This window comes from Pipistrellus kuhlii, unplaced genomic scaffold (genome assembly GCF_014108245.1).
Source record: "Pipistrellus kuhlii isolate mPipKuh1 unplaced genomic scaffold, mPipKuh1.p scaffold_m20_p_8, whole genome shotgun sequence".
In the NCBI taxonomy this organism is placed as follows: domain Eukaryota; kingdom Metazoa; phylum Chordata; class Mammalia; order Chiroptera; family Vespertilionidae; genus Pipistrellus; species Pipistrellus kuhlii.
The window spans coordinates 26,155,599-26,176,704 of NW_023425584.1; the positions used below are offsets into that span (position 1 = coordinate 26,155,599).

The 21,106-nt window shown below is 59.9% G+C and overlaps 1 protein-coding gene and 1 long non-coding RNA gene across 7 annotated transcripts in view; one reads left to right on the forward strand and one right to left on the reverse strand.

Annotated features, from left to right (window-relative positions):
• The first annotated feature begins 2,455 nt into the window (after positions 1-2,455).
• LOC123651741 lies at positions 2,456-19,779 on the forward strand. The gene is made up of 3 exons (XR_006740621.1): positions 2,456-2,467; positions 3,324-3,339; positions 19,662-19,779. It is a non-coding gene; the product is annotated as an uncharacterized LOC123651741 (long non-coding RNA).
• CXXC5 (CXXC finger protein 5) overlaps positions 17,256-21,106 on the reverse strand; it is a 33,388-nt gene continuing 29,537 nt past the window's right edge. For all 6 annotated transcript variants that reach the window (XM_036424902.2, XM_036424899.2, XM_036424901.2 and 3 more), the window contains exons 2-3: positions 19,744-20,796; positions 17,256-18,325 (exon numbers count right to left, since the gene is read on the reverse strand). In XM_036424902.2, coding sequence (XP_036280795.1) covers positions 18,281-18,325; positions 19,744-20,637 — 939 coding nt within the window. In that variant the 5' untranslated portion in view covers positions 20,638-20,796 and the 3' untranslated portion in view covers positions 17,256-18,280. The remainder of the gene's footprint in view (positions 18,326-19,743; positions 20,797-21,106) is intronic.

Sequence of the window (21,106 nt, forward strand, 5' to 3'; positions counted from 1 at the left end):
TGAGGCTCACAGGGAAGAGTGTTTGGCTTCAAGTACAGGATCAGTTTCCCTCTGCTGGTTTCCTCCATGGATAGCTCTCCCCCAGTGGTGGTGGCTACCACATCAGAGACCACCCAAAGCCCTGGATTCAACCTGATTGGCCAGGCCAGGTAACATGTCCATCTCTGAACTAATCTGATTGGCCAGACATTGATAGTATCCGCCTAGAGCCCTTAAGGTGGTGGGAGAAGGGGGAAGGGGAGGAGGTGTGTCAGCACCAAGGCTTCCCAGTTCCAGTGCTGGATTGTGAGCCCCGGATGATCGTTGGGCAGCCTAAGGACCCCTAATGTCCCCAAATCCAAGAGTTCCCACCCATGTAGATGAGGTCCATCAGATCAGCTCTGGCAACACAGAGGGGGCTCCAGAAAGGCCCCTGGCCCAGCACAGGAAGGCCTGGAGGTTTCCCTACCCTGGTTCGCTCCATAGACCTACCTGATCTCTCTGCCCACCCTTCACCCTTGGGCCAGTTAGAAGTTTCCCCTAGAGTTTGTCTCATTATCAGGGTCCTTAATTGGCTTTTACAAAGTCACCAGCTCTGACTGTCAGGAAGGCAATGGAGAAGACTGTGGCCCCGTGCCAGGAAGGACTTCCACAGGGAGAGTGTTCCACCCCGTAGCAGGGACGGGCATGGGCATGGCCGTCAGTGCAGGGAAGCAAGAGAACATCAGGCCAGCCCCAGGGAAGGGCGAATGCTGCCGCAGTACTCACGCCATGGGGAGGAGGAGGGAAGCACGCTTTGGGCAGTCATGCTCAGAGTTTGGAGAACGGACTTTGGAAGTCACATTGACAGAGATTTGATTCGGGGGTCAGCTGAGTGACCTTGGGCTTGCCCTGTTCAGCCGTGGTTTCCTCATCTGTAAAATGGGGATAGTACAAGGCCTCAAGGTATAGCGAAGTTCAAATGAGACACCACATCTACTACTGGCCCGGTGACTCTTCCATAAAGGGGTGGCTCTTACTGCTGTTCTAGCCCTGTCCAAGACTGGCCCTTAGCCTGTAGCTCCTCAAAGCTCTTTCCGGGCCTACCTCAGTTTCTCCATTTGCACTTCCAGCACTCTCTAGGGTGGGTGACTCCGATGATCTCACTGAGGGGAGGACCCCTCCCATATCAGTCAATCCGTGGGGGGTAGCGAAGGCAGCAGGCAATGCCCAACCAATGTTTTCACCAGGCTGGGCAGGCAGCGCCAGGCAGGCGGGAGCTGGTCAGGTTTTTAATTGAACGAGATGCAAATGAAATGTAAATACCATGCAAATAAGCTCCTGCCAGGAGGCGTTGAGCTAGGAGCTGAGGGAGCAGGGAGGGGACTCCTGAACAAGGGCCCTCCCCATCCCCTTTTTCTGCTCTCCTGTGGCTGCCCACGCCCACCCCCTGGTGCTGCCCACCCAGCCAGGCCGTTACATTCTGGGAACCGCGGGCACGGCATCTCCCCACAGCTCCTTTCCAGACCCACTTCCCGGCCCTGTGGCTCCTGGTGGTGACGGAGACAGGGTGCTCCAGGAGGAGCCAGGGATCCTGTGGATGAGGCTTGAATGACACAAACACTCAGAGTCAGTCACACAGAAAGACCCACCCAGAGCATCAAGGAGACACACAGACACACACATGCAGATACCCACATACCCTCTCAAGCCCCCTGCCACACCGAGAGCCACACAGACGGCCCAACACACACACACAGATGCCTGCCCATTCGGGCACAAATGCACACCGGGCGAAATCGACCTAGCCATAGGGGGCACGCACGCGTATACACACATGTGAACATGAGGCCTGCAGACTGAAGTCCCTGTGCGGGCCGGAGGTCAGGACTGGGGGGGAGGACAGCACCCTGTGTGGTCAGCGCTTGGTGGTCTGAACGAGGCCAGATGGGCGGCAGGGGTGCGGGGACCCTTCCGGGTGGCCTGGGCTCTTTGCCCACCCCGCCCCCTCCCAGGACACATCGCCATACCCCAGGACTCACAGGCACTCGACAATAACAGGTGTGTTGGTTCGTCCCCCAATTTCTGGGGTACTGGGTCCCCTAAATCTAGAATCCCCCTGTGGTTCCATAGCCCCCGGCCCCCCCGCCAGGCAGCCAGACATTTGAGGGAGGTGGGCCTAAGTGTGCTAAGCCAGGAGCCCATGCCCCACTCTGCAAAGTGGTAGGTAGGGTATGAAGCACGAGGGAGCCGAGGGAGGCTGAGAAGTTTGGTCAACCCTCCATTCCACCCAGCATCCACATCTGGGGGTGGTTCCAGCCCCCGCTCGCTCGGCGCTGACTCACGCCCCACATTTAACTCTCATTAGCGCCTCTGAGCCCAGCTGGGAGGGACGACCGCCAACTCCCCGCAGCAGACGGAGCCCTGGGTGGGCCGCCCTCGCAGCCTCAGTTTCCCCCCAGGGGCCTGGCCCGGCGACAGGGGCTGCGTGGGAGAGAGGCGGCTCCCAGTCCCCTCGTCTGGGCCGGGGCTGTCCTCCGCCCCAAGGAATTAGGGGCCGGGTGTGGCCTCTTCCGGGAACCCCCGCCCCGGCCTCCCACCGGATGCCCTGCAGCCTCAGATAATCCCCCACCCAGCCGGGGCCCAGGGGTCAGGGGGCGGCGCGCAGGGCGGCGGATCCGAGGCCGCCGATGGCGGGTGACCCGCCGCCCATCGGGCCGCGGCGCCTCCAACCGCGCAGCCCACTCGGCCCGACCCAGGGCGGGGGCGGGGGCCTGGGGGCAGGGGAAGCGGGGACGTGGCCGAGGATCCATGGCCGCTCCGGCCTCCCTCCTGCCCCTGCTGCACAGCCCGGCCCTGTTCTCATGCTCCCCGAAACCGCCCCGGCCGCAGCCCCTCCCGGAGCGGGGCGCCCTGGGCGGAGGCCGCGCCGCAGCCCCCGCCGCGCCCGGGAGGGGCCGGTCCGCAGGCTCCATCCGCCCCCCGCGCCCCCCTCCCGGCTCTGTGGGAAGCAGGCAGCTGGGGCGGGGGTGGCCGCGGGAGCGTCTTGCCCGTGTGATCGTGCCGAGCCGGGAATTCGGGGCCATGTGGGAAAGACATTAGTGCCGGCCGCCCTGCCAGCCAGGAATGCGCCCCCCGCTCCGCCGCCGCCGCCTGCCCGGCCCCGGAGCGGTGACTCACCCGCTCCGCGCTCCCACCCCCTCATCGTGCACCCTGCACGGCCCACCGCAGGCCGGGCCGCGGCTTCCCAGCGCCCTGCCTTCGCTCCGCCGGGCCCAGCTACCTGCCTGGCCCATCCTCCGGCCTCTACCGATCCCCTTTAATGCTGAACTGGATGGCACCCCCCTGGGGAGTCCCCAGAGGAGGCCCCTCCCCAGGCCGGTCTGGTCTCTGGTCTCCTGCTCGGGTTAGATCACTTCACTGGGACTAAACCCCTCCGGCCGCCTCTCTCCCTCCACAGTGACTCACCTCTGGGTCCCCACCCCCAGCACAGGGCCGGGAGCAGGGCAGGTGCAGGAAAGAGAAAGGAGGCCATGTACCCCGCGCTGTTTGGGAAGCTGTGGAGGGTAGGCTCCTCTGTGACCTTGGAATAACAAACAGTGCCACCTGCTTCACAGGATGGGTGACCTTGGGCCACTGATTCCCCTGGATGGAGCCTTGCTTTCCTCTTCTGATTCAGCGGGAATAAAGTGCCTGCCCCACGTGCTAACAGGGATGGCATAGGGAGAAACTTTTGTCTGTAACATCCTGGGCCCAAGCCGGGCGGGCCGCAAGGAGGTACTCAATCACAACAACGACGGCGATGATATTACTACCGTAGTGATCGCAACTATTTAATGAACACCTACTATGTGCCAAGCCAAAGGCGGGGTACTTTATAGACATGATCTCATAGAATCTCTGCCTCAGTCCTGTGAAGTACGTTATTTTCACTCTTTTACAAATGAGGAAACACTGAGGCTCGGTGAGGGGAAATCACTGACCCAGAGACCCACAAGTGGCAGAACCTCAGCCCACACCCAGGACTCTGGTCCCAGCACCCAGAGCTCTCCGGGCTCCACGCAGGAACACCCTCTGCAACTGAATCTTCTAAAGGTCCAACCGGGCCCTTGCAGGGCAGCTCCGTTGGTTCAGGGTAGCTGAGTTGGTTGGAGCATCATCGCTATGCACCAAGGTTGTGGGTTTGATTCCTGTTCAGGGCACATATAAGAGTCAACCAATGAATGCACAAATAGGTGGGACAACAAATCTCTCTCTCTCATTTCTCCTTCCCTCTCTCAGGCTCTAAATCAATAAATAAAATTTAAAAAGGACCAAACTGGGCTCTAGCAGGTGATCTCTTGCAGCCCCCACCTTCATTGGAACCACACTACCAGCCTCCCACTTCACCCCGGTCCCCCTCTCATAACTTCTAATAAGAGGTAATCGCACCAAGCAGTGGGCATCAGCTTCATTTTTAATTATCTAATTTACATTTAATTTTCCCCACCAATGTGATGCAGCTTATTAATGTTTTACCTAAGAGCATCCATTCATATGGGCTAAAAATATGTTTACAAAGTTAATGACCGATGCTTCTCTTTTGGGGGCCTCTGGTTCAGAGTGGGGGACCCCAGCTGGGGCCTCAGGCCCTGAGACCCAGCAGCCCACGTAACTCAGGACCCTGACATAACTAATAAATAAATGTCCCAGAACCCTTTCAGCTGGGGAGAGTGCCAGCCTCCATAAAGAATGATTATTGAGTGCTTGCTTGGCCAGACACTCTATGGGAGCATCTCCTTTAATTCTTGCACTAATCCTTATGGACAGGTACTATTAATACCTGTTCTGCAGATGGACAAACAGACCCAGGAAGATAAAGTGTCTGCCCAGGCTCACATAGTAAATGAAGGGAAGAACTGGCATTGCACACTTAGGGTGCGTGACTCCAGGCCACTCTATGCACTGCGGGGTTGCCCCCCCAACATCCCCCACCCCCGTTCAGAAAATGTATGCGCTGGCCCTGCAGACACCAGTTTTAAACCTTGAGACCTTGGATCAGTGGGGACGGGTGTGCCCTGCAGGTGTCAGGATGTAGAAGAACTGGGTGACAGGGCCAGTGGGGAGGAAGGGAACTCACTGACGTGGGCTTTACAGCATTTGACCCCCTAGGGATCCCTGCGATCTGGGTCTGGATTTCCAAGCCTCTCCGTGCCCAACGGCTGTGGTTTCCATGGCAGATTCCGTGGGCCCCAGGAGGGTCCTGGAAATAGCAGGGCACCCATCTTTCCTCCCCACATGGGTGCCCAGATGAGACTGAGCAGAGCAGATGAGCGAACATTCTGGTTTTCAAGAGAGAAGAGAGAGTAAGAAACCCAAAATGAAATCGAAGCTGAGCTGCTACAAAGAAGCCACAGGCCCAGGGCAAGAGGGCAGAGTGGACTCGGACCTCCACCTCCGCGTCTTATGAGCAGTGTGGACCCTCTGCTCAGCCTCTGCCAGGTCAGGGCAGGCTGCCTCCGCCTTGGTCAGGCCCAAGAGGGTGAGTGGTACAGACGGCGACTCCACAGCCCAGCCAGGCCTGGGGCAGATGGACAATGTGAGCCCTCACCTGCACCTCACCAAACCCTAGGTGGGCAAGTGGACCCTCACCTCAAGCCTCAGCCAGACCCCAGGGGGAGGCAGGGTAGAGTGCTCCCCAGTCCCAGGATCCTCTCAGTACCGGGAACTCCTCTGAGACTTGAGGGTGCTAATCCCTGCCCTACGGTGGAGGCTCAGACTTATTTTTCAACAAATTGGGGTCCCAGAAACTCAACTTGCCACTGCGAGACTAGAGGGCCACCCTGAAACCAAAGACCTGATTAGCCCCCCCTTAAGCCATCCTTACCTCTCTAGCCTTAGAGCTTATCTGGGAAAGGGGGCTGTGACCCAGCGCATCCTCCAGGGTGCTGCCAGGACTGCTGTGGTAGTACAGCGAGATGGGGTGGCCAGGGCTTGACCATCTACTCCATTCCTTGTAACTCCCTCATTACACAAGAAGGGAAACCAAGGCCCAGAGAGGACAAAGGACTACCCCAGGATCACAGAGCGAATTGGGGTCAGAGGTGGAAGTGGCACCCAGATCTGGATTTCACATAGGGGCTGGACTTGAGGCAACTCCATGGACCATAGTACTGTGTGGAATAAGCTACACCTCAGCATCTGGCTCAGACTGGTGTGTGTGTGTGTGTGTGTGTGTGTGTGTGCGCGCACTGCCAGTAGGGGGTGGTGGACAGGTGTCAGGGGAGCTGCCATTGCCGCCTCCCTGGTATTTTTAGCCTCGAGAATGAGCTGAGCTCAGGGTTCTGAGCAACCATTGGCAGTGTGGGAAATGGGAAGGTCCCCACCACCCCTTCCTACCACCATCAGCTGATTTGGGGGGAGTGGGAGGCCAGCCTGGAAAAGGGTAGCTACCTCAGGGACTGGGAGGGGCCAGGCCTTGAGACCCTGCACCCCAGCACACTCCATCCGGGTCATCTTTCCAGTATCCCCTTCACCAAGTCAAGCTGGCAGGATCTCACCCTCTGCTATCCTCGGCTTCCCCTGCTAGAAGCACCAGGCCAGTTCTCTCTTGTACCACAGGATCAGAACTGTGAGGTTCCCATGACAACAGCAGAGGCAACTGGCCACAGGGTCAGGGGTGAGGGGGGTGTGGGTGGCAAAGCAGGAGAAGGGAGGGGGCTCAGCACACAGGTGGCGAAGAGGCCTGAGTGAAGGACCCCAAAATTACAGCGTCCTCCTGAGGCCTGAACGCCAAGGAAAAGCCTCAAACTTTGGCTGACTGACGTGGAAGGGACTCCATTACAATGACGGGGAAAGCTAGGCATAACAAGGGCTGGCTATCCTTTGGTCATGTGATCACGAAGCCAGGGAGGGCATGGAGTTTGAATGGAAAGCCTAGACCCTTGCTTCCTGGCCCAGGACTCTGCAGCTTCTAGGCTAGGGAGCAGAAGGGTAAGAGGTGGGCCTGGATGTCCCTTATCCCCATCTCTAGGAAGTGAATGGGTCCAGAAGCCTTCAACCAGCCTGGCCTTTTTTAAAATATATTTTATTAATTTTTTTACAGAGAGAAGGAGAGAGGGATAGAGAGCTAGAAATGTCAATGAGAGAGAAACATCGACCAGCTGCCTCTTGCACACCCCCTACTGGGGATGTGCCCGCAACCAATGTACATACCCTTGACCGGAATCGAACCCGGGACCTTTCAGTACTCAGACCGACGCTCTACCACTGAGCCAAACCGGTTTCGGCCAGCCTGGCCTTTTTATAAATCGAATTCCCCATCCTATCTATAATGAAGGATCAAGGCCCTAAAACTGACAGGTCACTTCTTATCAAGCCTAGTCTCCACTTTCTAACACAGAATACGTTGTAGTTCCTCTGCACGGGGACACGGCAGGGATCCAGGCCTCCTTCCGGCTTCCCACTCCAGCCTCCAGGGCCAGAGTGGGGCTGGGAGCTTGTCCACACGCCCATGTTGACTGAAGGCGTTACTCCAGACTTGAGTCCCTCAAAAAGCTGCCCAGGTTCCAGAGCCATCATTGGTCCCCTCTGTCCCCAAGACAAAATATGGCACTTATCCTGGAGCTTGAGGTTGACGCCACAGTCCTCTGAGCTCCCTCCAGGATGGTCTTGCTGTCCCTGAAGTACCAGCCTCCAGGTCGCCTGGGTGAGCGTAGCTCCACCCACACCTGCTTCAAGAAGCCTTCTTAGCTCTTCCGATCCACCCAGATCCATTGCTCATCAAGGAGCACAAGGCTTAAGAGTTCACAAGGACCTTTCACATGGGACTTCCCATGCTGCCCTCAAAGCATCGCTGGGAAGTGATGTGACTTGCTGATGAGTAAAAACCAAGGGGCTGAGAAGGAAGCCTCTTGTAGAGCGCCACACCGCCTGTGAGGGTCAGCCGGGCTCCCAGCTGCAGGCCCTTTCCTCTCGCGGCCCCTTCTTGGCCGTGCCCAGCCTGCGGCACTGCATTTGGAATCCTCAAGTTCACACCCAGCAGTTTCTTTCTCCAGCTCCTTATACACAGAGGGCCAACCGACGTCCTCTGCCTCTAATTCACCCGTGTATTTCATGGTAAACACCTAACATACCAGGTGGACGGTCTCCTCCCCTTCGGAGCTCACCTTCTAGCTGGGAGGACCAGCACGTCAACAGGAGACTTGGTCCGGGGTGACCCGAGCAGAGCTCCTGAGCCGGGGGCCCCCAGGCAGGAGGTGCCCAGGAGAGGGTTCTCCAGTCAGACTGGCAGAGTCAAGGCCAACTCCAGCCACAGCTCACCCCCCCTCAGGCCCTGTTCTCCCAGGGAACTTTACTCCGTGTCCAACCTCAGTCCCGTTAGCTACACCCCCTCAGAGACTGTAAGTAGGTGACTGGCTGAGAAAGGCCAGTACACAGATCCTCGATCCCAGAGCTTCATCAACCAGCATCCTGACTCTATCTACCCAGGGTCCCCTCTCTCCACCACCTGCACAGGCCCGCCATAATGGGGAGAGGGCGCTGGCTGGGCAGCAGGCCCATCAGCCCTAGAGCCAACAGATCCGCCACGCTCTTCCTTGACTTCCCCAACCCCCAGCTCTGCTTTGGGGCACTAGCAGGCCAGTGGGACCAGGAGGACCAGCAGGAGGTAGGTACGCAGGCAAGGGGAAGAGCCTCCCCCTTCCGGAGCTGAGCTGCGAGCCAGCATGGCAACAGGAAAAGGGAAAGAAGCCACAGGATTGCTGCTTGGCCTTCTGGGTCCCTGAGAGGCCAGGAACCGGAGAGAAAATGAGAAAGTAACTCAGTCTCGGTTCCCAAAATCCTCCCACCAATTGGGCCGGGGGCCTGGGGGCTGCGGGAGGCAGGGCAGGCTCGTGATGAGGCTGGCTGCAGGGTGATTAATCTTGTGAGGCCTGTGCGTCAGCCCCCCACTCCTCAGCCTCCCATGGTCAGCCCCGCCCGCACTGCCCGGGGAGTTAATCTCCGCTCGGGGACTTCTCACAGCCGCTGTCACGGCTGCATTAATTCTGAGGCAGAGGGAGGCAGGAAGGAAGAAACACGGTGGGGAGGGGGGCTTCCTTGGGAAGGTTTTGTGGTTGGCAGCTGGAGAGGAGGGGTCCCAAAGGGTGGGGCCTGGGTCCCCTGCAAGGCCCAGCCCTAGGTGAAGGGTGGGGGGCGGGGGGTCGTCCATATCCCCCCCCAGGCCATCAGAGACCTCGCACCCCTGTTGGCCTCAAGCCCTGGTCGCCAGCTGAGCCCCAAATGCAGTTTGCAGTTTTGACAGCAGATGTCTCTGCTATTATGATTTATCAAAATGCTTAAGGTAAATAATGTACACATATTTGTATGGAAGAAGGGCGGCGGGAGCGGGTGGGCGGGGCTGAACGGGGTCAGGGAGCCTTGGGATCCCTGCCTCTGTCCTCAGCTCTCCCCTCTCCCATCCAAAGGTTGACCCCAGCTTGGCCCCGGGGAAAGTGAGCCGGGGTGACATCAAGCCTGCCCAGCCGCCTGCCCGCGCCTGGCAGGAGGTCAGGGAGTGGGTGGACCTGTCTTGCTGGGCCCCCGCCAGGCCTGGGAGGCAGCCACCTGGGGGAAGCAGCTGAGCCAGCCTCACACCTTGGCCCGGTTTCCATGGCTTCAGTGTCCTGGCTACCGAAGGCTCTGTTGCCTTATCAACAGCGGTCACCACCCTTGCCCTCACTCTCAACGCCCCTCCTCCAGGACCCCAGCAGCTGCCTGTGGATCCCACTGTGACACAGCCCCACCTCAGGCCCCGGCGGTGCGCCCTCCGGGGCAGGCCTGAGGGGGGGGGGGGGCGGGGAGTGCGGTAGAAAGACCCCAGGAAGCTGGAGGGGAGGCCTCTTTAGAATCAAGCTGCACCCAAATACCCCAAACCTGTCATTTCATTATCTCACCACCACCTACCTTCACTCCACAGTCCTCTTTGTCTCCAAACCTTTCTGGGCTTAGGAACATTTGGGCTTTATTGTTTGTTTGTTCGTTTGTTTATTGATTCCAGAGAGGAAGGGGTTGGGAGAGAGATAGAAACATCAATGATGAGAGAGAATCATTGATGGGCTGCTTCCTGCACGCCCCCTACCCGGGATCAAGCATGTGCCCTTGGCTGGAATCAAACCTGGGACCCTTCAGTCCACAGGCCAGTGCTAGATCCACTGAGCCAAGCCAGCGAGGGCGGGTTTTCTGATTTGTGAAGCAGTATGTTCACTGGGGGGAAAAAAAGTCAGAAAGTGCAGAAAAGTTAAAGGAAGTCATGTTTGACCCTGTTTCCACGTCTGGGCAGGACCACAAGCAGCGAGTGGGGTGGGGGTCAGGGTGGGGGTTCCTCCCAGTCAAAGCCTGGAGCACAACCAGGTGTTTAAAAGCTTCTGAAAACAGAGGAGCGCGGCTGTGGGGCCTTGTGCATGTTTACATCTAACTCTCTGAACCTCAGCTTCCTCACCTGTAAAATGGGGTAACTGGCTGTGAGGATTCGGGGAGCGACGGGCTGAGGAAAGGGGCTCTTTCTTGTAAGTTTCCCCTTCCCAGTGGACAGCACTCCGGTTAGAACTGGAAATGCACGAGGGGAGAAACGCCCAGAAAGAGGAGCGGAGGTGTGTGTCCAGTCCACAGAGGTTCCCCGGTGCCCGTGCTGTAGGCCACACCCTGAAGCCAGGCGATGCCTCCCAGGGTGACAGTGCGGTGACGGGGAGCACAGGGACCGCAGGCCTGGCCTGCGAGGCTTGCGAAGGCTCCTGAGGAGGGAGCACCTGAAGGGGAAGGAAGGCATCCGTCAGGAAAAGGCGGCAGGAAAGAGGCTGCATCCGACCCGGGGAGCTGGGCATCAGAACCCACAGCGAAGTCCCTGCCCCCAGCGCACGCAGGAGCTCTGCACAGGCCGGACCTGGAGGGCCCGGCGCCCCGCCCCTGGCCCCGCCCCATCTTCACGCCCTGCTGCCTGGAATCTGAGGCAGCCCTTGTTCTCTGGCAGGAGGGGAATTTAATGCCGCTGAGGGATGGCAGGTCGACAGGCGAAAAGATGAAAGTGTCCGCTCTGGCAGCTGGGCCGGTGGCCTCAGGGGACCCCCCCCCCGCACCCCCTCCACGTTCCCAGGCCAGCTCCACGCAGTGGCAGCCAGAGCCCCCGCGGGGCCCTCGGGGCTGTGGGCCGCTGGGACATAACTCCCTGGACGGAGGGCTGTGTGACCTTGGTGGGACAGCAGGGCCTCTCTGTGCCACCGCCTGCCTGCGGGGTGCCGGGCCAAGGTCTGTATTATTCACATGCGGTGCCTGCCCGGCCCTCCCCCGCCTCGGCCGGCCGTCCTCCCCCACCGCGGCTGTTGTCAGCAGCGCCTGTCAGCAAAGGGTTCGGGTGGGCCGTGGGGGGCTGGGGCGGGCTGCACAATGACCTCCATCCATCCATCCGGCTCTGGCACCTGGGAGGGAGTGGGAGCTGATGCTGCAATCAGGTCAGGCTGAAGCGGCCTTGACTACAGCAGCGTCGTGCGGCCATTACCACCTCCCTCTTTGTGACAGCGGAGCCGGGCTCAGCCTGGGAATAAAGGCTGGAGCCTGGAGCCAGAAGCCATCCCACGGAGCCCCCAGCCCCCGTGTCCCTATTAGAGACGCTGAGCGTCTTGGCACCGTCAGGAGACCTTGTTCGGCAAAGCACCCTGCCCGGGCCCCACCCCTTCCCACAACCTCGGGCCCTTCTTTCTTGGGAGCAGAGAGGCAAGGGCTTTGGGCCAAGGTCAGCCAGCAAGGGCAGAGGAGCAAGCGTGTGCATGCGTGCGTGTACACACACACACACACACACACACACACCCCGCGACTTTGACACGTGGGGACCAGGTGACCGAGAAATAAAGAGGACCGATGTGTCCACATTCCCAGACGCCCTTTCCTGTCCATTGAGGAAGCGGATTCTTCCAAAGCAGCCGAGTCTGGTGCAGGGGGCTGACAGCCAAGAGCCACGTTCTAATCAGGACCCTGCTCCCATCCTGCTCTGTGACCCGGCATGTCACCTACTCTCTCTGGGCTCCGGTTTCTCGCCTATAAAATACGGAGCAACTCCCATCCCGACGACGTTCTGGAGCCAAAGAAGCAAACTTACTCCACGAGACTGAAACTATCCCAGGCCGAAGGCAGCCTTCAGCTAGCCTTGGGCTGAGACGTACCCGCACAAGAGAGCTGAGCTCCTGGCCCGTAATTACCCGGAGCACTGCGGCTCTCCTGCATCCTCCTTCCTGCACAACATGACCGGCCACAGCAAGCTCGCTGCAGAGGTTCAAAGGCCCAGTGTGGAGCGTTGCGTCAGGTTCAGGGGGCCCCAGGCAGGGAGGGGGGAACAAGGGCGGCGAGGGACTAGGTCAGGCCGAGCCCGGCCGCTGCGGGGAGGAGGGGGCGCCTGGCAGGCACTGGGCAGGCCGGTGGGGGCGGCCGTTGGCGGACACAGAGAACAAAGAGGCTGGAGTTGCCAGGATATTCTGTGGAGCTGAAGCCCTGCGGTGGGGCCGGGAGCGGGGCCGTGGTGGCCGTGGGAACCGTGCCTGCTGCCCCCACGCCAGCTCTCCCTCCCAGCCCGGGCCTCAGAGCCAGGTTGCGGGCGAGGGGCTGCCAGGGCCCCCGCGCTGTCCCCAGATTGCATGGCTGTCGGGGAAGCGCGCCAGGAAACGCTGCAGACAAAGACACACGGCGCAGCGTGTCGGCGTGACGGAGGGCCACAGGTGCACGCTGACGCGCCATGTCACGGCACACACCCAGGGCACTGCCACAGGGCCACCGGCCGGCATCGCGCCGTCATATAGAACCGCTGACGTCCGTCTGAGGGCCACACCCCGACGGCCTCCCAGATACCATGTCACCGACCATATGGAGTCACCCCGTGTCTGCCATACAGGATCCCTGCTGCATATCCGATGTCCCACACAGAGAACCACTCAGTGCACACACACAGTTGTGAGCCTGGTATCACACTGGGTCTGCTACGGAACTGTACGGTGTTACGGGATCACACATGCACCGTCGCAGGATATCCCAAAGTGTGGCCGCTGACATCATCTGCTAACCCACAGCCACAAGAGGTCTCACATCATAGCTTACCACACCCTGTCATAGACCCATGGCATGGCACACTCAGTGTCACACTCAGTGTCACACAGGCTTCACATGGTCATCAGGGCCTTGAAGCATCTCTCTCTCTCTCTCTCTGTCTCTCTGTCTCTCTGTCTCTCTGTCTCTCTGTCTCTCTCTTTCACACACACACACACACACACACACACCACACCACTTGGCTGCATGGAGGCTGCTTTTGACTCCAGCCCCTTGTGCCCTCCAGCCTACCACACCATCCCTGCCACCCAGGTGAAGGCTCCCGGGGCACCAGGAGGCCAGGCTCCCCACTGTAGCAGAGCGGGGAGGGGCCCTAGGCATACTTCAGGGGGAGCAGGGATGAACCTGTAACGGAAAGGCAGGGAAGTACCTGACACAGATGGAGAAACATGAGGGACGTGGAGGTGCAGAGACACTAAGAGTCAGAGACCATCAGGAGAGCTTCAGACAGGGAGCCGGAGCGGCAGGCAGGCAGGGCTGGGGCCTGCTGGGGAAGCGGGGAGGTGGGAGGTGGAATAGCAGGTTTTTAGAGAAGACACACACCCTGGGTGGAAGGTGGGGGACATCTTGGTGAGATTTAGGTCAACAGTTTTAAATTCATAACATCAGTCCTGGCCTGTGTGGCTCAGTTGCTTGAGCATTGATCGGTTCATCAGGTCACCAGTTTGATTCCTGGTCAGGGCACATGCCCAGGTTTCAGGTTCAGTCCCTGGTCTGGGTAGATACAGGAGGGATTGGACTGATGTTTCTCTCCCACATTGATGCCCCTCTCTCTCTCTCTCTGTTGTCAATGTTTTATTTAAACATTTTAAATAAAAATAAAATACCACCACCAGCTGCCATTGAACAAGCGCTTAAGATGAGCCAGGCCCTTCCCCAGAGTGATCTCATTTCATCCGAAAGCCACTGTAAGGGAGAGAGACTGTTAATTGTCCCCATTTCCCAGATGAGGTAACTGAGGATTCATCGTGTGTTCAGCCTCACAGCTATCCCCACCCCTGCCTGGGGCTGACCTGCCATTTCCACAAGCAGAGCTCGGACAGCTGAAGTTGGAAGAGGTGAGGGCCTTCAGGGCGAGGGCTTCTCTGTAGAGTGTGTGTGTGTGTGTGTGTGTGTGTGTGTGTGTTGGGGGGGGTGGAGGGAGGCCGGGAGCTATGGCTGGGCTGTAAGCTGGCACACTGCGAGGTACAGACTGGCTGAGTCACGGCACCCCCTCCCCCTTGGGGCTGGCACAGGAGCCATCCACCCCGCACCTCAGGGCTGGCGGAGACCATCTGCAGCTTTTGTGTTGCCAGCAGCCAGGTGGGGGCACGCAGGGGCCTCCAGCCTGGTGCCCCCTGCTGGCCAGCTTCCCATCCCCCCACCCCCTGCCCCCCAGGAGGATCCTCTCCATCCCTTCAAGGTTCTGAGGTGGTTTGCCTTGTGCAGGGGCGAGGGTGCCCCCGCTGCAGCACCTCCCTCTACTCCCCGCTGGACGCCCCCATCGGCAGAGCCGCCTGGAGAGATCACAGGCAGCCACATGAAAGGGAATTTTTCCCGGGCAGAGATGGAGTTGAAAGCAGCCTCCCACCTCCCCCGCTGTGCCAGGCCAGGCTGCAGCTCCTGGTGCTGGAAGGAGCTTGTGGCACAAGGGAGAGGGCTGAGGGTCAGAGCCCCCAACCAACATGGCTGCTTTCCCCTCCCGGAAACGAGAGAGCCGTCCCATGTCCCTCCCCGCTCGGCCCACTCAGCTTCACAAGTAGCTCCTACCTTCCTCCCCAAAGCCCTCCTTCCTACCTCCCCAAAGCCCTCCTCCCCAAAGCCCTCCTCCCATCCTCCCCAAAACCCTCCTCCCATCCTCCCCAAAGCCCTCCGTCCATCCTCCCCAAAACCCTCCTCCCATCCTCCCCAAAGCCCTCCTCCCAAAGCCCTCCTCACATCCTCCCCAAAGCCCTCCTCCCATCCTCCCCAAAACCCTCCTCCCATCCTCCCCAAAGCCCTCCTCCCTTCCTCCCCAAAACCCTCCTCCCTTCCTCCCCGAAGCCCTCCTCCCATCCTCCCCAAAACCCTCCTCCCATCCTCCCCAAAGCCCTCCTTCCTTCCTCCCCAAATCCCTCCGTCCATCCTCCCCTCCTCCCCAAAGCCCTCCTCCCTTCCTCCCCAAAGATCTCCTTCCTTCCTCCCCAAAGCCCTCCTCCCATCCTCCCCAAAACCCTCCTCCCATCCTCCCCAAAGCCCTCCTCCCTTCCTCCCCAAAACCCTCCTTCCTTCCTCCCAAAGCCCTCCTCCCATCCTCCCCAAAACCCTCCTCCCATCCTCCCCAAAGCCCTCCTCCCTTCCTCCCCAAAACCCTCCTCCCTTCCTCCCCAAAGCCCTCCTCCCATCCTCCCCAAAGCCCTCCTCCCTTCCTCCCCAAAACCCTCCTTCCTTCCTCCCAAAGCCCTCCTCCCATCCTCCCCAAAGCCCTCCTCCCCTCCTCCCCAAAGCCCTCCTCCCCTCCTCCCCAAAGCCCTCCTCCCCTCCTTCCCAAAGCCCTCCTCCCCTCCTCCCCAAAGCCCTCCTCCCTTCCTCCCCAAAGCTCTCCTCCCTTCCTCCCCAAAGCCCTCCGTCCATCCTCCCCAAAACCCTCCGTCCATCCTCCCCAAAGCCCTCCTCCCATCCTCCCAAAGCCCTCCTCCCATCCTCCCAAAGCCCTCCGTCCATCCTCCCCAAAGCCCTCCTCCCTTCCTCCCCAAAGCCCTCCTCCCATCCTCCCAAAGCCCTCCGTCCATCCTCCCCAAAGCCCTCCTCCCTTCCTCCCCAAAGCCCTCCGTCCATCCTCCCCAAAACCCTCCTCCCTTCCTCCCCAAAGCCCTCCTCCCATCCTCCCCAAAGCCCTCCTCCCATCCTCCCCAAAGCCCTCCTCCCATCCTCCCCAAAGCCCTCCGTCCATCCTCCCCAAAGCCCTCCGTCCATCCTCCCCAAAACCCTCCTCCCTTCCTCCCCAAAGCCCTCCTCCCATCCTCCCCAAAGCCCTCCTCCCATCCTCCCCAAAGCCCTCCTCCCATCCTCCCCAAAGCCCTCCGTCCATCCTCCCCAAAGCCCTCCGTCCATCCTCCCCTCCTCCCCAAAGCCCTCCGTCCATCCTCCCCAAAGCCCTCCTCCCATCCTCCCCAAAGCCCTCCTCCCATCCTCCCCAAAGCCCTCCGTCCATCCTCCCCAAAGCCCTCCTCCCCTCCTCCCCAAAGCCCTCCTCCCCAAAGCCCTCCTCCCCTCCTCCCCAAAGCCCTCCTCCCCAAAGCCCTCCTCCCCTCCTCCCCAAAGCCCTCCGTCCATCCTCCCCAAAGCCCTCCTCCCTTCCTCCCCAAAGCCCTCCGTCCATCCTCCCCAAAGCCCTCGCCCCCTGAGGCCAGGCCCAGCCTCCTCAGGGAGACCTTCCTCAGGTCCAGCCGGTCTCAGCCGGGCTCCAGGCAGCTGGGCGGGAGGAATGCCTCCCTGTCCGGTGGATGACGGGCCTTATCCTGCAGCCAGCCTCCGGGGTGTGTAGGGTGGGGGGTGGGGGTGTACAGTCTCCTCTGGTTCAGGCTCCCTGGCCTAGACCAGGAGGCTCCGAGGGCGATTTCCCGCCACCTGACCTCTGAGGTCCAGACAAGCTTGTGCCAACACATTTCCTGGGGGTGGGGCAGTGACGAGACAAAGCCAGGGACACCCCAGGCCCCAGTCCAACAGGCCTCAGGCCTCGAGGGGCGCGTGGGGTCCGTGTGTGCGCGTGTGCGCTGGCTGTGAACCCTGGGGACACGCATCGGTGGCTGGGGGAGCACTAGGTCTCTGCGAGTGAGGAGAGATAAGAACCTGAACAGGCAGCTCAGGCCCCGCCCCCAGGCCTGCTGGCTGCTTTGCCCCGATCAGGTGCTGTTGACTTTGGATGAATAGAGAAGGTGGCCCCAGGTGAATGCAAGTCCCCAGAGGTTCCGGTTCTGAGGCAGGGGTACAATCAGGTAAGGGAGGCGCTCTACCTGGTACCAGCCGCTGCCAGATTAATAGCATTTCCACCCTGTCCTCAGGCTGGCTGTGTATCCAGAGGGCCTCACTTCCCAAGAGATCCCCCTCTACACGTCCCTGGGTGATCCCTCTTCTTCCCCAAGGTGATCCTGGACAACCCCCCTCCCCTCAGCCCAGCAGCAGCCGCCGCCCCCCCCCCCCCCAACCCAAGAGCAAGGAGCCAGCAGTGCTTCATGACACAAACATGCATTCGTTTTATTCACAAAACAGCCTGGTTTCCTAAAACAATACAAACAGCATGTTCATCAGCAGGAAGCTGGCCGTGGGCAAGAGGGCCCAGGCCGAGGGGGACCCCCCGGGCACCACCCCCACTGGCAGGGGACCACGCAGCGAAGCCCTTTCTTCTGTCGCCATCGGCCAGGCTGGGGGAAAAGGGACTTATTTTCTCTAAGGGAAGTAGCCATGGATCATGATCAGAAAACTATCGAGAAGACATGGGCTCCCAGATCTCAACGAATAAACAAACAGAACTTTTCATTTTTTGCAAAATCATTGTTGGGGGGGTGTGGGATCCTATTGTGGGGGCGGGGGGGCAGCAGCCTGGCCTGGGCACCCGCGGGGGGCGGGGAGTCTTCTCCCTCCCTCTCAGCGAGCTCCCCGCAGCTCTGCCCACGCAGATGGATACAGAGGGGCTTCGACACGGCGCCATCAACATTCTCTTTATCAACGCGAGTGGGTTCTCCAGGCAAACTATGCACTATTTCATGGTCAGAAAGAATCAAAGGAAGTTTAAATGAGGGTGGAGTTAAACTGTGCTAAATTACAGTAGTGCTTATTAGTAACTAGATTTCAAAAGGTTACAGAAATTTACATTCTCTACACAAAACTGCATCTCCTGCACAGACAACATCGACATCGACACAGGAAGGAAACTGATTGTCCATTCTTTGCCCAGGAAGTCTCGGTACTTTATAGATTCGTCTTTACCTCTCTTTTTTGTTGTTGTTGTTGTTGTTGCTGTTGTTCTTCTTCCGAAAAAGCAGTTAAATGTTTTTTTTCTTTTTATACTAGGGACGTGGAGATGTTAAAACGACAACAAAAAATATATATATATAAAAACAGGAATGAAATCTGTGAGAGAATATTTTTGGTTCTAAAGATGGGTGCATCCGTTTGTCTTCGCCCGAATCCCTTGCCGGAGACCACGCGAGCAGTGACATTGCACGGAGAGGGCAGCTTTGGGTTTCCGCCGCCGTCACTGAAACCACCGGAAGGCGGCTCCCGTCGGAAGCATCACCTTCTGGCGGGGGGCGGGAGACAAAAACAAGGAGAGAGTTCAGTCAGGGTCCGGCCGGGCCTGGTGCCAAGATGTTCCCCGTGGACGGTCTCATGGTGGAGGGATGGGCACAGCGTACAGGCAGCCACCCGGTGGAGTGCCTGCCATCCTGGCCAGGCCAGAGGAGGCGCCTGGACCCCCTGGGTCGCTGGAGGCCTGGAGCACCTTGAGGCCTCCTGAACCACTGTGCCCAGAAAGCCTCCTTCCGGACAGAAACATCCCTTCCCCTGGTCCAAAGGCCACAAGCACCAGGCGCTGCGGTGCGTCTGGGAGCCGTGTGCAGGTTTCTGTCGCATGAGCGTGTAAGCGTGTGCACCGAACACGCAGATGGGTGTACGCCTGGAGCTCTGCTACAGTGGGTAGCGTGTTTGGCGCTGTGGTGGGGAAAGAGGATACTTGCTGTGTTTATTAAGAGGCTACGTCTGTGTGCACTGGGTGTGTGTGTGTTTACAATAGACGAGGGTGGGTGCCTGTGTGCGCATACAGGACGGTGTATTTCTCTGGGCAGGAGAGCAGATATATGAGACTTGGGGCTCCGGGGGTGGGTAGCCACGGCTGAGATGCCATTATTGTTTTCCAACCATTCTGGACATTTGCATCAAGCCCACTCCTAGAGGGGTGGGGACAGCAGGCAGAAAAGATGCTTTTGTACCCAGGCCTGGCAGCACAGCTGGGCTGGCACAGCTGGGGGCACAGGGACAGGCCTAGCCTCAAGTCAGAGGGAGAGCAATATGGGCACCATGTGGCCTCCTTTAAGCCAATCCCACAGTGCACAGGCCTTGCACACACCCCAGGCTCACCACCTAACTCCAGGCCCATAGGTAGGCGCCTGGTCATGAGCTGTGCAACCAGACTGATCCTGGGGCCTCAAGGCACCCCAAATAAATGTCAGCGAGGCGCCTAGAACCAGGGTTTCTCCAGGCTTCCCAGCCCTGGAGCTGCTCTATCCTCGAGTGGCCTTGGGGGGGAAGGCGAGGCTCTGAAGGGACAAGCGATAGGGTTACCTTAAAGCCACAGGGTCCACGGGACAGGGGAGGGTCCCAGGATCTTAGGTCACAGACGGGAAGCTTTAGGGCGTGTCTGAAACTTGGAAAGTTGGGATGTGTATGGGAATCTCAATGCCTGACCCGGAACTCCTGGGGGAGGGGCGCGGCTGGGGACGCGAGGCCCTTGCCTGGAGTTCTTTATGCTTGCCTTGCAAACTACCACCTGACGGGATGTGTCAGGATGTGGCTCCGATTTTGGGGGGCAGTGAACTGTGTCTCTAAGACTGGCCTAGAACCCCAGAGCCCAGTCCCAGGCGGGGAAGGTGGGGCTGGGGGCGGGTTTGGGCTGCCAGACAGACACGAGAGCCCGCACACCTCCCTCTAAGGCGCCGTTACCTCCAGAGCAGCGGAAGGCTTCTTTTTGAGTTCCTCACATTTTCTGAATTTGCAAATCTGGTGGCCAGTCTTTCGGTTCCTACAACTGCTGCACTGCTCGCAGTTGATGCGCCGCCGGCAGGGCGGGCACATGCCACAGCGCTTCCGCTTCTTCTTGCCGGAGCCGATGGCGGAGGCCAGCTCGCCCTGCATGGGGTACTCGGCCAGGCCCGCCATGTGCAGCGCGCTCTCCGCCAGGAACACGCCCGCCGGCGTCATGATGAACAGGCCCGGGTTGATGGGGAAGGTGCCCAGGTAGGGGAAGTCGGACTGGCCGTTGAGGGCGTCGGCGCCCGCCACGGCCTCCATGTCGGGCAGGCCGGCGCCCGCCTCGCTCATCAGCGGCAGGTGCTCCTGCACCACGCGCTTCAGCATCTCCGTGGACTGCGCGAACTGCTGCAGCGTCAGCTGTCCTTCGGCCGCCAGCTCCGTGGCCCGCTCGGCCTTGCTCAGCAGGCTGGCCACAGCACCGCTTTTGTGCTTTGAGGTAGGGTTGCTTTTGTCCACGGCCACGGCCGCGGCCAGGTCGTGCCCGTTGGCCAACAGGGAGGCGGCGGCCGCGGCCTTCTCGGCGGACTCCCCGCCCATCAGGCCGCCCCCGCCGCCCCCGAAGGAGGAGGAGTAGTGGGAGAGGGGGCGGGAGCGGCGCAGGCTCTTGTTGAGGGGTTCGCTGATGATGCCGCTTTTGTTCCGGCGCTCGGGGGGCGGCGCGTCGTCGGCCACGGAGGCGGGGGCCGCGGGGGCCGCCCCCGCGCTCTTGCTGGCCACGCCGGCCTTGGGGCCGCCGCCGCCGCCGCCATTGGTGGTGGTGCTGCTGCCGCTGGTGTCCTGGGAGCCACTGCTGAGGCTCGACATGGTGGGGCCGAGGCCCAGACCCGGGTGCTGGGGGAGCCTGCCGACTAGGGGAGTCCTCGGACCAGTGCTGGGCCCTGCCGCCCACAACAGCGATGCCTGGGGGGCCTCGGCGCTCAGGGCAGGCACATGGTCAGCTCTTCACGTGGAAGTGTCTTCACTCTGTCAGGGCAAGAGGACACAGCGGTAAACATCTCCTCCTCCTCCATCTCCTCCTCCTCCTCCTCCTCCACCTCCTCCTCCACCACGTCCTTCGCCTCCTCCTCCTCCTCCACCTCCTCCTCCTCTTTCACCATCACCACCTCTTCCTCCTCCTCCTCCACCTCCTCCTCCTCTTCCTCCTCCTGTATCATTACCACCTCCACCTCCACCTCCACCACCACCACGCCAATACCTCACAACCGCCAGGCAGTCAATAAGTGCCAGCCCGCCCCCATCGGTAGGGTTTTGAAATCTGAATGATCCCAGTTAA